This window comes from Phalacrocorax aristotelis, chromosome 5 (assembly GCF_949628215.1).
Source record: "Phalacrocorax aristotelis chromosome 5, bGulAri2.1, whole genome shotgun sequence".
Classification (NCBI taxonomy): Eukaryota; Metazoa; Chordata; class Aves; order Suliformes; family Phalacrocoracidae; genus Phalacrocorax; species Phalacrocorax aristotelis.
In genome coordinates, this window is record NC_134280.1 from 60,548,796 (window position 1) to 60,562,455 (window position 13,660).

At 44.2% G+C, this 13,660-nt stretch overlaps 1 protein-coding gene across 8 annotated transcripts in view; it reads left to right on the forward strand.

Moving 5' to 3' along the window:
* TEAD1 (TEA domain transcription factor 1) overlaps positions 1–13,660 on the forward strand; it is a 162,181-nt gene that overhangs the window by 134,265 nt on the left and 14,256 nt on the right. For all 8 annotated transcript variants that reach the window (XM_075094850.1, XM_075094852.1, XM_075094851.1 and 5 more), the window contains one exon: positions 7,362–7,535. In XM_075094850.1, coding sequence (XP_074950951.1) covers positions 7,362–7,535 — 174 coding nt within the window. The remainder of the gene's footprint in view (positions 1–7,361; positions 7,536–13,660) is intronic.

Below are 13,660 nucleotides of genomic sequence, written 5' to 3' on the forward strand. Positions count from 1 at the left end.
GCAGACTCAGGATTTGAGGTAATTTTAATCTAAATTCAGACAAAGTTTAACTAAATGCAAGGGTCATTTATTTTGCAGTGAAGGAGAGCTATGTGCTCGCCCTGGGAAGCGAATGTCATGCTCTGTAAAATGTTCATATTCAGGTGTCTGTAGTTAGCAGTGCCAAGAAACCACTTTAAGGGGGTCCAGTATTGACACAGGCTCCAATCTTGAAATCGCAGCACTGCAGCGGACCTCCTGGCTGGGGACGTTCTCAGGGGACCAGATAGAGGTGTTGTGGGCAGCCTAGGCCAGCTCCCCCAGCCCAGTTTTAGGGTCAGGACATGGGCTCTTCAAGGGAGTGTCCTGGGGTGAAAACGCAGTGGAGTGGGTAGAGAGACCAAGCACAATACATTCCTCAAAGTCAGCCCACGTTAAATACCGAGGACGAGTGGAAGGACCACCAGGGCCTGTGCTCTCGCTGCTGCCTTCACACGCACTCTCTCCCTTTTCTCAAAACCAACCACTGCTGCCGGAAATTTTCCAGCAAAATTAAAAGTGCTGCTTTTGCATAACTGAAGAGGAGTGCCAGCGCCAGCAGCGATGGTAGCTCCCTCTGCCGGGCCCTGCGCCGCGGCTGGTGCCCCAGCCCTGCCCGTGCCCCAGCCCACACTTGCACAAAGCCCGGGTGCTGAAAATAGCCAGGGTAGGGGTAACTACCTGACAGTACACAGGGCACCGGCTCTGAGTAGGGAAATGTGAAATCAGGGAAGAGGGAAAGGAGCGAGTGAGTGAGGTTGTGGGGTAGCTGGAGCTGAGCCCGGGCACACAGACCCTGCGATGAGCCCAGGGGAGTTGTAAAATAAGGGGGGTCATCACAGTGGGGGGCCCTCCGCCTCCCACAGCCTTGCACAGCGCTGTGCTGTTACCGCAGGGAGGAGGAGTGGGGGGAAACGTGGGTTGGGCTGGCATTAGCAGTGCGGTGGGCTATGGCTGTGCATCTCCCCAGTGCTGCCTGCCCTGCCTATGTGCTGAGCCCCTAGCGTACGCCCTTGCGCTTGCCCCAGGGGCTTCATGCCTGCCTGTGCCTCTGCCCCAGGTTTTCCCATCTCATTCCACTACAGCTTCCCCCACCGCTACACCCACCCCAAAATTGCTTAACTGGGCTGCAAAGTCAGGCTCTCAGAAGTTGGGAAATGTCCTCATGTGTCTGCTCTGCAGTACAGCAGTTAATTACATGCTCACATGTTTATTTGTTCCTGCTTCATTCAGTGCAGATGTAGATGGTCCTTCTTTGATAAGCAACTATTCAGTTGTTTGTTTTCTTCTTTTGTTGAAATGCGTGGCCCCGTGCCCTGCTCGCTGTGCACTGTCTAACCTCTCCTCCAAACGGAATTAATAATTCCCCCTATTTGAATTTCACAGATGTATTAGTGCAGTCATTTTTCAGATGAAGGAGCATTATTACTCGCATTTGACAAACCAAGAAGTTCAGGTGCAAAAGAATGAATGGGCCACTGATTTTGAGGGTCCACTTTGATTTGTCATGAACCTGATTTTGCAGTATACTTAGCGTTATTGAGAACTTCCTATATTCAAGCATAATTTTCCTATCCTGAGCACTCAGCGCTTCTGGAATTGGGACCGCAGTGTCTCAAATCAGACAGGCCAGAACTGAAGGGTGCATCTTCACTCTGGCAGGAAAGCTGATGAAAAATATTGTGTGAGCACCTTCCCCAACCAGCCAGTCCCACTTTCATGCTGGGAATCCTGTCGCAGTAGCTGGGAAGTGCTGGGCAACATTAATGTGGCAGGGCTGGGAACTGCCCTTGCTTGTCACCTACCTCCCCATTTCTGCAACCGTAAAGTAGCCAAAGATCTCCTTTTACTTCACATTCCTGATTCAGTCCCTGAGCAGATCCAGGCAGGAGCCTGAATGGGTGGAGGTCCTTGAAAAACTAGGTTGAACACGCAGTTGTATTTTAGCATACAAGCACAGAAAGGTCGCTTAACTTTTCACGTGAAAGTGTTAAAAACTTGAAAAATAGTTCGTACAGACTCCAGTTATAGCATTAAAATGTTATAAATATAACTTCCAATCTGCTTCAGTGGAGGACAACAGCAACAGGAATTAAATATTCAGTTACTAGTGTTTTGGTAGAAATAAGAAAAATTGTTGGCAGACCAAGTGATTACATCAGCAGGAAATTAAAGAGTGTCAGATTTACAAGATACAGCGAGACAGCAGAGCTGAGGCTGGGTAGGGTACAGGTTAGAGCTGCATGTGGACTGCTGATATGCTAGTGATTGTTTTTTAATCAGTCCACCCCACCTGGCTCCTTTTTCCTCCAAAAGAACAGTTGCTGACAGGCAGTGGTACATTTTTAAAAGATGTGTTGGACCGGTCTGTGGAGGTACAGAGGGAATCACTGCAGAGCACCAGGCACTTGAGCAGTGCTGTTTTCTCTCATATCAGTGAAAGATCAGGCTGTCCCACCTGCCTTCCATTCACCTGTCCTCTGAGCTGCGGCAGTAGTCCTTGTGACCTCCAGTACAGAATATATTCAGTCCACAGAGAGCCAAGAGGCTGTCCCTCTGTGTCAGGGAGAGAGAAGACCTGCAGCAGAGCATTTTTAATGTACTTCTTTGGGTGGTGGAGTTTCTCTGGGCACACAAGACTACCATCCATACAAGTTGCCAGCTTCTCCCCATGGTATTTTCTCATAGGGATTTCTTGCCACAAGTAATGATATAGATGGCCACACCCTGATGGTTGTTATGCTTGAAATTTGCAGGAACCTACAGATCTCATGAAGCAGCCCAGCTAGCAAAGTGCTGTTATTAGGCCACGCAGGACAAAGAAGGCAGCAGGGTGCTGTTGCCTCCCTGTCTTGCTCATGGGTTTGCGAGGTCCAGCAAGCCACCAGCTTGCTGTCCTGCTGCAGAGCTAAGGGTGTTTGCAGAGGAGCTCACACCATCCACACCAGTGTGGGTTGACTCCTTGGGGTGCTAGTGCGATTCAGCGAGTGAAATTACAGCTGTGCCCTTCGGTGCAGTGGGAGGGCACAGCACCCTCGCAGGCAGGATGCTGTGCCCATGAGCAAGATCAACCCTGCAGAAGCAGCTGTGGAGTGCCCCCTCTCAGGACACCTGCCCTCCACCTTGCTCCACATCCATGTCACCCAGCATCGGCAGGGCCCAGGGAGCCTCTCGCCTCCCGCATGCTGCTCATTATGGCTATGTGGGGCTGCGCAGCCATGACAGACAGGAGCAGTGAGGGAGCAGGTACCCAGCAGCTCTGCATGCCCAGCTCGCCCACACCAAGGACGTGAGAGGGTTGGTTCCACTGCTGTCTGCATCTTGTCCACCACTGTTTAATAAAAAACTTGGTCCTCTACAGGCTTGTGAAGGCTTGGCATTAGCTCCACAGGTGTGCAGAAGCACAGGGATGCAGCAGGGAGAGCTACAGCGATTTGCAAACCTGTGTTTCATGGACCAGAAGGGCTGTTGCCTTAGAATATAAGTGCAAAATTGGTGAGGAGCTGTTACAAATATTTATGCTAGCTGATAAAACAAATGTAGGTGATTCGTCTTTGTTCTGCACCACCTTAAATGCTTGCATCCCCTGCAATTGGCAATTTGTCTTGGTTCTTTTAAATTCCTAAGTGGATTATAATTTTCCTTGTGGTATTATTTGACAACAGCCATATTTCATGGCTTTACTGCATTCTTCGGATAGTTAGAATTTTTTTAAGGAAAGGAGCTCAGTAAAAGGCAGCAATTTCCAGGGCACGTCATGTAATGTGGACACTGAAGACATAGCTGAAAATGTTCTTTGTATTTTTATGTAGTTTTTATGCTCAGAAAATAGAGGATTTGACCTATGACAGTTTACAGTATCTAAAGCACATTATTACTCCAATGCCGGATGCAAATCTTTTAAATGTTGTAGCATGAGTAAATTCCTTAGCATCTAATATACTTCAATGACTCTGGAATACTCAGTCTAAAAGAACAGTGAATTCTCAATATAATGAGGATGTTTCTAAGCTTTTCAGACACTAATGGGCTCAAAAATAAAGGCATAAAACACTGCTTCTTTGGTTTTATCTATGCATAAATTCCTGTCATGGAGTATGTTTTTATAAAAACGATAGGGATTGTTTCAGTTTCCATATACTCTGCTCATAATATTATATTATCGTTTGTTAGTTCGTAGAAATATGCCGTATCTAATTAGGTTAGTAATGATTGTACTTAGTCTAGGAATTGCAACAACATAAGGAGAAAATAATTACACATTGCAATATCAAAATAAACATTTCAGTCCTAAGAATGTTGTCAGGTGTCATACCATCTGTCTTACTGTACCCCCTCGGAAATTTTGCTGCAGCAGCATCTGGTACTTTGGCGAGCTCCACAGACAACTGTGGTAGCCTTACAGCTGCCTTTAACTTTGCTTTTATATTTGAACAGTATTAAGCCTTCATGGTGATGTTCCTATAAATGTGTTTGCTTTTACTGAAGTTTGGATATTGAGCAATTTGTATATTTTCCTGGTTTGCAGAATAAGGTACAGTGTGTAAATTGTCTTGGGAATTTGCAGTTGCTAAACTGTAAAATACAGCTCTCCCTTCTTCCTTCACTCCACAGCCACCTTTGGGCCTGGGAGAGAGACCCTCCTTTTGAGGAGGACATTTTCCTGGGCGCAGGAGAACCTAAGCTCTTGGTTCTGCTCCTATAAAAAAGTGGTTATTTGTACAACCTGGAACGGCTCCAGCAGAGAAGACTGAAAGGAAACAATCCCAAAATAAATAATAACCTGGTCACTTATGGTGGGGATGGTTTTTCAAGCCCTTACTCTGAATGAGGGAGAGCAGAGAGATGCCTTGGGACTTCTCACATCCCCTGGGAGAGTGCAACTGCTGAGCACTCCTAGGCAGGCTACAGGAGTGCTGGAGGAAGAGAAATGTTATGGTTTAATTTTTCAAAGAAGGCTGAAGTGCTTACCTCTATCAGGGAGTTCTTATCATTCTACTTGAAAAATTGAGATGTTTGCCTGATTGCAGATAGGCTTCCATTGATAGCCATGTTCTGTGACCCAGCCCATGCCCTGTCCTCCTGCACTTCACCCCTGGTAGCTTAGGAAAGCGACAGGAGCAGGTTTCTGGACTCCCTTTCTTGCATTCCTGGCAGTTCCCAGGTATATGGGGCACCGATACATTTTACTGAGATCTAAGTGTTTCAGTAGGCAGCAAGATATGTAAGAAATGTTCAGCGTGACTTTAAGTTATTTACTCACAGTACTGTGAGCTAAATATGTGACAACACTGTCAAAAAACCAAAAGTTGAAGCCATGGTGTTTTCTCATATTATTTTGCATTTTTTGTTTTGTTTGTTTTGTCATGTTAAAATGTCTCCTTAGTCCACTTTTGCCACTACTGTGTAAAGTAACATGCTAAATCTGACCATGGACACTGTTGGGGCAGTCACTCATTGTTGCCAGCCAGTACGATGATTTCCTTTATCGTGTGTAAATGGTCAGCATGCAATCTAGGCCAGCGCAGGGTGAGGGCTAGCTGGCACACATTCATGGGCACGCTCGCTCCTGCATGCATGCATTCAGCTCTCCACTGCCCATTTATTTCTCTGCCATGCCTGTTTTCCTTTTCAAGGTAGAAACAGCTTCTTTGAATCAGCTCTGCCCCTGTTGCGCTCCACATGCACTAAGTAAAGGCTGGGCAAGTTTTCCACTTATGCACAGAAGCAGCTGGGGTAGCATTCTTTTGAAAGGGGGCTGCAAGGAGAACCTGTGGAACCGGTGCTTTCAGACTTGGGCTTGCTTGTGCAAACACCTTAATAAAGTGTTACTCTTTCCTTTTTCCTTCCACAAAATTAAAAAAGAAATACAACCCTGTAGAAAGCACAGAACATATCTCAGTTTTGGCCCCATACACAGATGAGTGTTCTCTGATTCTAAATTCAGATTTCACTGTGCTAGATGATTTTTAAATAGATTTCAATTTAATTTCCTAAGTGCAGCAATCTAGCCAGTCCATTTCCTTTTCCCCAGAGTTTTGGACATCTGCTAGGGAAGACTCCGCTTACACCAAAGGAAGGCTCTGAGTGGATGTCCAATTAATTTAGATTTGTCATTTCACTTTGTTCATTCTGCAGGTATATTGTAAACAAAATAGCTTAAATGAGGTCTGCTTTGGGGTTTTAAATATTTTATTTGTGCTTAGCTTTTGGGAATTGCCCCTTATATACAGCGTGTGTTCAATATGACAGGGTTTTCCTGAGTTCATTGACAGTATATCAGCTTTCCTTTAACTGAGTTAGCAAAATGTTTTGTGATCCACACGGATAAAAACCCCAATGTTTAATCCTGCCACTCTTGAGCTCCTTCAGTCTGTTTTCATGACACCTTGAGCAGCTGATTGACTAGCAAAGGGTCTTTGGGGTTTGTCCTCCCACTTTCATTTCAGGTACTGGAAGGTGCTCTCACCTTGGAGAAATGGCAGCCCCTAAAAGACCATATTGGATTCAGTAGGGGGCTGCTGTGGACTTCACTGGGCCAAGGATTTCCCCCAGGCAGGAAAGGGGTTGCTGAGGTGATTCCCATGATTATAATGAGGTGTGATGGGATGAATGTTAAGAAATAGGAAATTGAAGCTGAATGTGTTCTGGCAGAGATGGTCATCTATAGAGCTAGCTCCCAAGGGAAGTGTTAAAAGTTTGGCTCTTTAATATTACATGGGTGAAAACACTGGAGAACATGCAATGAGAACCACTTCTGTAGTAACAGCAACACAGAGTAAGTGGCCTTCTCGTTATTGTCATTTTGGGGTTAAAAGAAAATCCCTTCCATCTCTTTTAGTTAAGGGGCATTAGCAAATGCTATAGATAGAGGTTTGGGGGTTTTTAATAGACAAACAGGAGGTGTATGTGTGCAGGGTCTGCAGCACTAGCAGAAATTTAGGCTCGGAGGACATGGGACATTAAAAGGCATGGTTTAAAGAGGCAGAAATAGGCTTTCCTCGTAAGCATATTCATCTTATTATGCTCTGCCAAGGGCTCTTTATCACCGAGCTGCCGCTGGGTCTTTCAGTGTAAATTACTCCCTTGAAGATGACCATGTTTTGTCATTTGCAGTAGGGACACAGGTTTTTTTGATGTTGACCCTTGTTCACATGGGGCTACGACACAATCACTAAGTTGTTCATGGAAATCATACTGCAGAAAATCATAGTCCCAGGAGTAATGTGCGAGTCATTTAATCCATCAAAGCACACTACCGTCCGCAGGAGCACACACAGACCCGTGCCTTAATAAACCTGTTCTTTTTGTACAGCACTGATTTTCCTGTTTCTTTCTTGCAGTACAATAAACACCTCTTCGTACACATTGGACACGCTAACCATTCTTACAGTGACCCGTTGCTTGAATCGGTGGACATTCGTCAGATTTATGACAAATTTCCTGAAAAGAAGGGCGGTCTAAAGGAACTGTTTGGGAAAGGGCCCCAAAATGCTTTCTTCCTCGTAAAGTTTTGGGTGAGTAAAATATGCCATGGAGAACCTCTCTTGTTGATAAGGCCTTTGTTTGGTATTTAGCACTCTTTGGGGTGCTTGTGGATATTTCTTCTGTCGTCATTTAAAAGTGCAAAGCTGTATATCCTTCAGGTAGGACGCTGGCCCAGAGCCACTCTTGTTGACAGCTCCACAAGAAATCTGTGTTGCAGACGACATGCAAAGGCAGATGCAAAGGCAGATGCGTGCCTCAACTGTGCTTGACACAGCTGCTGGGCAGGAGCAAACAGGTAACAAGAGCCCTCGTTTGTAAATGGGGAACTGCCATCTAGTGGTCCAAGAAAAAAACGGGGAAGTGCAGAAATGGAGACTGCTTTTTAGTGTTTCAGAAGTTGAACTCTTGCCAAATGCAAGTAGTAGCAGTATCAGCCCTGCAATCAGTCCACACATATGCAGATAGGACCAAGCAGGATTTGAACCAAGTGTGCAGCAGGACAACTGTGAGCCTGGGAGGGTTCCAGGGTTTTCTTAAACTAATTTTGTTGCTAGAGCACATCTGCTTTCCCCTTGCCTTTCTGTTAGTCAGCCTTGGGACCCTGCTCCAAAAGTTATACCTATTCATATCAGTTGTGAGCAAGAGTGAAAAAAAATTTGAAGGGGAGGCTAAGGTCACAGAATCCCAGGTTGGAAGGGACCTCAGAGATCATCTAGTCCAACCTTTCTAGGAAGAGCACAGCCTAGACAAGATGGCCCAGCACCCTGTCCAGACAACTCCTAAAGGTGTCCAATGAGACCAAGTCAACCACTTCCCTGGGGAATCATTCCAATGGTGACTGTCCTCACTGTGAAAAATTTTCCTCTCGTGTCCAGTCGGAATCTCCCCAAGAACAACTTGCGTCCATTCCCCCTTGTCCTCTCCATGGGACTCCTTGTAAAAAGGGAGTCTCCATCTTCTTTGTAGCTACCCCTTAAGTACTGGTACATGGTGATGAGATCCCCTCTAAGCCTCCTTCTCTCAAGGCTGAATGTTGTATTTTGATCCAGTTGTGATAAATTTCATTGATACATCAGATTTTTTTCTTACTGTATTTACAAAATCTCATGTCAGCGACACTAAAGGTTAATCAAAAAGGATCAGCAGATCTCCAGGCTGAACCTTATGCTTACACTAAAGCTTCTTCTACTCATTAAGTTGTTGAGGTAATTTTTGTGGTATACTAGTTGTCATAGCAAGAGTTATCATATAAATTTTTTTTTCTTTTGAAACCTCAATGAAAGGGGCATATTCAGGGTTTAATTACAGGGTGGACATATTGAGACTGAAACCAGAAAAGGCTGATCTGGAATCATTGCTTATGATCAGATTTCCTGGTATTTATTGCTTTCAGTTAAAGTTTATCTATGTGACCTGAAATACTCTTCACCTCGTACATACCCCAGACTTCATATCTTGCCAACAGTTTCTGTGGTACCAGATTTGGATCTGGAAACTGGGAGTGAGGGAGACTCTCTTTTCTCAAATCTGGGTGTGGAAGGGATAAACTACTGATCAGGAGCTGTGCTAGACTGCAGAAGAAATCTGTTGAGAAATTCGTGGGTCTTAAACTGGGCATGGAAGCTGTAGACCAAGTATTTGAGGGCTGGCTGAGCAAAGAAGCCAGGAACAGGAGGCAGCAGAGAACTGGGAACTGAAACACAGCAGATGCCAGGAACCTGGAAGGGCAGGTGAGAATGTAGGGTCAAGAACAGGGAGGCAGTAGGAAGAGGAAGCATCTGGGATAAGGAGCCCGTGGGGAAACATAGGGATGAAGGCACACAGCAGAAACAGGTATGTGAGAGGTGGGAACAGGACAAGCGTAAGGGCAGAACAACTCTGGCTGCAGAGGAATAGAGCTTGGAGGATAAGGGTCTGTGACCCCTAAATATGCTTCCTTGAAAAACTTGGCCTTAAACTAAGGACCATCATCTCACCAATACACTTTGCATAAAAAATACTTGCAAAACCCACTGGCGAAATTAGTGTCACCCCACTTGCCTGTTCTCAGTTCCCACGGAGAAAGACAAGCCTCAGGCTCTAGATTAGACATGGAAACAGCAGAGATTTGTGATATGGTCATTGATGTATGGTGTGTTCTGCTTTTTCTCAATGTGGAAACATATTTTCAGGCATGCTGAATGCTCAAAGATGTATCTAAAGCCAGGAGAGATCTTCTTTGGATCATTAAGGTCTGTGTTGTACTCATTACTTTGAAAATACAAGTGCCAGCCTTCTCTGCTTGATCTCCTACAAGCCATGCATACCTTTAACACTCTTGCTGCAGTTCCCCATTTGTAACATGGGGGTGATACCATGCCTTCACCTCAGGTGGTCACTGAGAAATCAAACTTACAGCTGTTAATAAAAAAAACAAGATAATGTTATGAAGACAACCTTTATAAAATTAATAATTCTGTGTTCAGCACAGGTTTTGAGTAGTGTGCAGGAAATAGGGACCGGGCCACACTGAATAATGAAGGCAAAGAAATATTGTACAGATACTCAGAGGGCGAGTGGGCACCGTGTAGCAAAAGGCTATATCATGATGCAGTTCAACAGTCAGGATATGCAGGCAACTTCAATCCAACATTTCCTAACCTCATTGTGCCTTCCAACTTAATGGTCTTTTAACACAATTTTGTGTTGTATTAACTTAGAGATTAAAAACCATACAGTGCTAACATCCTTCTGAGTTATACATTAAAAATACGGTAAGAATGCCTTCCTAAGCCATGACTTCAAAGTAGGCCAGTGAATTTTCTCTCTCATGGGGTGAGTGAGGCAGAGGGAAGGTGCCGGGGCAGTGCTTGGGTGTAGCAAGAGTCACAATGAATGCCCTTGTAGGAATAAACTTCACATCAGTGTTCCCCATCTAGAAATATGTATAGGAAAACCAGAAGATGGGTGTGTAAGTAGTCATGAGAATTAGATGCTAAACTGTCAGCCCACTGTGCTTGATTTCTTTCACTCTAATAGGACATTTCTTCAGAAAAAAAGGTAGCTGTTCCCATTTTTAACGGGAGTGTTGAAGAACTGTTCTAAAGAGTCATGTATTACCAGTGTAAAGCTGGCAAAGGCTGCTGACAATCTTTTTGACACTATTAGTAACTTCAAGTTTATTAATAGGAAAATATATTAACTTTTATATTCTTTTCCTTTTCAATTAAGTATTCACTTCTGAATCAGTATTAGATTAATAGATAAAGAGTATCACTCTCTCCTCATCTGCTACCTCCTCCTACTCTGAAAGGTCAGCTTCTCCCAGGTTCTGTTCATGTTGTGTGGTTATTCCTTATTTACAATACTCTCTTCCCCCCTTTACTTAATGATTTCCCCCTTCTCATCCTTTCTGTTGTCTTCTCCCTTCATTATCATTCAACCATCAATAGCTTGCTCAGCGCGGTCAGCTAGTGCATCCTAGCATCAGTGTCCAGTGATAGTCCAAGTTTTGGTGGAATTTGATTGTAATGTGAGTAAAAGAGGAATGGGAACTTGTGATGGGCAAATAAGTACAGGTGAGAAAGCACGGTAAGGAGACTCAACAACAGAAAACCGGGGACAATGAGTGAAAGAAGTCAAGGGAAACCAGAGAAGAAAAGCAGGCTGGTGTCCTGGCATGTGGAAGCTTGAAAGCGAGGGTGAGCATTTGATGCCAGAGGAGATGGTGAGCCTGTAAATGGATTTAAAGAGAAGTCAGCATGTCGCTGGAGGCAGCACAAAGGGTATTTTTTTTAGACATTAAATCTAGTGTGGAAAGGAAAGATGGGAAACAGGAAGACCGGAGATGAGCACTTGCACTGAGGGTGACTAAGGCAGAAAGTGGCTTAGCTCTGGTAGCCGGAAGAGTACTCCTCTCACTCTTTCCCATTTAGCTGTGCTTGAGGCTCCTCAGCAGCATGGGTTTCCCTGTGATAAACATAATAAGGTTTGATTACAAAAAAGTGGGAGGGAAAGGTCTGAGATCTTGCAAGAAGACATTTGGCAACTGTAGAGTTGATTTTCCAAAGCATCATAGGTTTGGAGTACAAAGCAAAGTGTTGTTTTGCTTTGCAGAGGTTTATTGGTTCATACAGATTGTACCTCCTGTGAAATACAGCCTGATGCTGGGAATGGATGAGCTTCTGGCCTCAGTCTTAGTGACGCATCTGGACGTCACACTTTCGGGCCTCTTCCTACCTACCAGTGCAGGAGGTATAAATGGAAGAGACTTCTCCTTTTATACCACCTCGACCAACCAACCTTACAGCCCTGCAAAGCAATTTCCTGGTCCTTGTCTTGCACCTTGAATGCAGTGACTCTTTTCTTCTGTTTATCCCAGGTAGTCACTGGGAGCCAGAGCGTTCAGGGAAGTCAACCAGAGAAAGGCTTTTACAGTAATAGGTAGAAGGAGCTTTACTTGGTATGTTGTACACTCAGTACAACGAGTAAATAAGAACAACGTACTAATGATATGGCACAGGAAATTTGTGTGACAATGATATGAAACCGGAGATTACAGGGATATAAAACGAAAACAAAAATAAATGTTCTTAAATAAATGTAGAGGTTATTTCCTAGAACACTGACGAGGAATTCAGACAAGGCTTCAGAATGTCTGCACGTGAAACCTTTCCCTGGGTGCAGGTTGAGTGCACAATCCTGCTTCTGGTACCTTAGTCACTAGCAAAATAAGCCCAATCTATGTAAAACATAGGTATGGTTCATGCCATCTAATCTTAATGTGAGTGAGGTCAACATACCTGTTGGTTAGTTTGTGTTTAAACTGTTTTCGTGACTTGAGGAAAGCCCCGAAGTTTTCTGGTCTTTGAAGTTCTGATTAGCCTATTTAAAAGCTAAGTCAACACATGTTGCCTCTGTTGGTTTCTTTTATTGGTTGAAGTTCTACTCATGTTGATAGCTAATGCTATCCCCACTGATTACTCACTACTATTCTTAAATTATCTAATACTAAATAACACACTTAGGCCCCTAAAGAGTTCAAATTAAATGATAGATTGCACCTCCAGCTTTGCCCCAAAATGTCTGTCTAAAACATTATCATTGGCCTTGCCTTCTTGGCCCGCAGTGCTGATTGCCCAGCGCTCTGGCTCTACAGTTCCTCTTGCAGGAGGTTGATGGTACGTCTGTCCCCCTCACACCTCTCCCCTTTTGAATCCAGCATCTCTCAGCCACAGCTGTAACAAATACCTTCATTTTGACTCTGCTGTTATGATCACATACATCTCCACTGATTCCAGCAAGGGAATTGCTCTAGGAAGGCACAACTCTATCTCCCTTTATGCCCCCACTAGCTTTGCTAGCTCTGTAACTTGCACTTGTATCTAGCGCTAGTTCATCCAGCAAACACTTTTCACTACTAAGAGCACCTTTACTGTTAACTCAGCAGTACATATCTGCCGGCTGCAGCCTAGTCTAAATTATTCTGTTTTAGCTAGTTATTTCTCTCTCATGTTTTGCCTCAGCCCCCGATTGCAAGTTCTGAGGCAGGGATTCTCTTTTTGCATTACTTTTCTATGTAACCTACAGTACCACGCAGTGGATTCGTGCCTCTGCTAGGATCCTTAGTGCTGCTGTAAGCACACCTTGCAATCTGTGGCCATGGGTTTTGTGTCTCTGACACTGCCAAACGCTCTGTGCCAATCTGAACTCTGACTTCTGCAGCTACAGGAACAGACATAGGAAGCAAATATATCTGAAAGGAGGAGGGATGTTTTCTAACTAGTGACACAGGAGAAAACCAGCTGATATAAATTAATATTGGGCTGTCGGGCTTTCTACTGTTCTGATCCACTGGCTTAATTTCAAATGGTTGCAGTAGCTTGAACTACTCTTCAAACTGAGGAAAGCTTAGTCAGAGCTCAGTGCAACTCTGAAATAAAGACCCAGACTCATCTGAAGATGCATGGATGATATTAATTGATGTTTAAAATGAATGCCTCTATTTGCAGGAATCTGCAATGCAAACTAGGAGTTTTAGAAAGTAATGCATATTATAATTAGGGCAAGCTTTTAAAGATGCTTTGAAGTCCTAAACATTTTTGAAATTCAAATGTGGGATGGAAATAAAGGAATCTACACAATAAAGGGGCATGAAATTATGTCCCCCAAAATT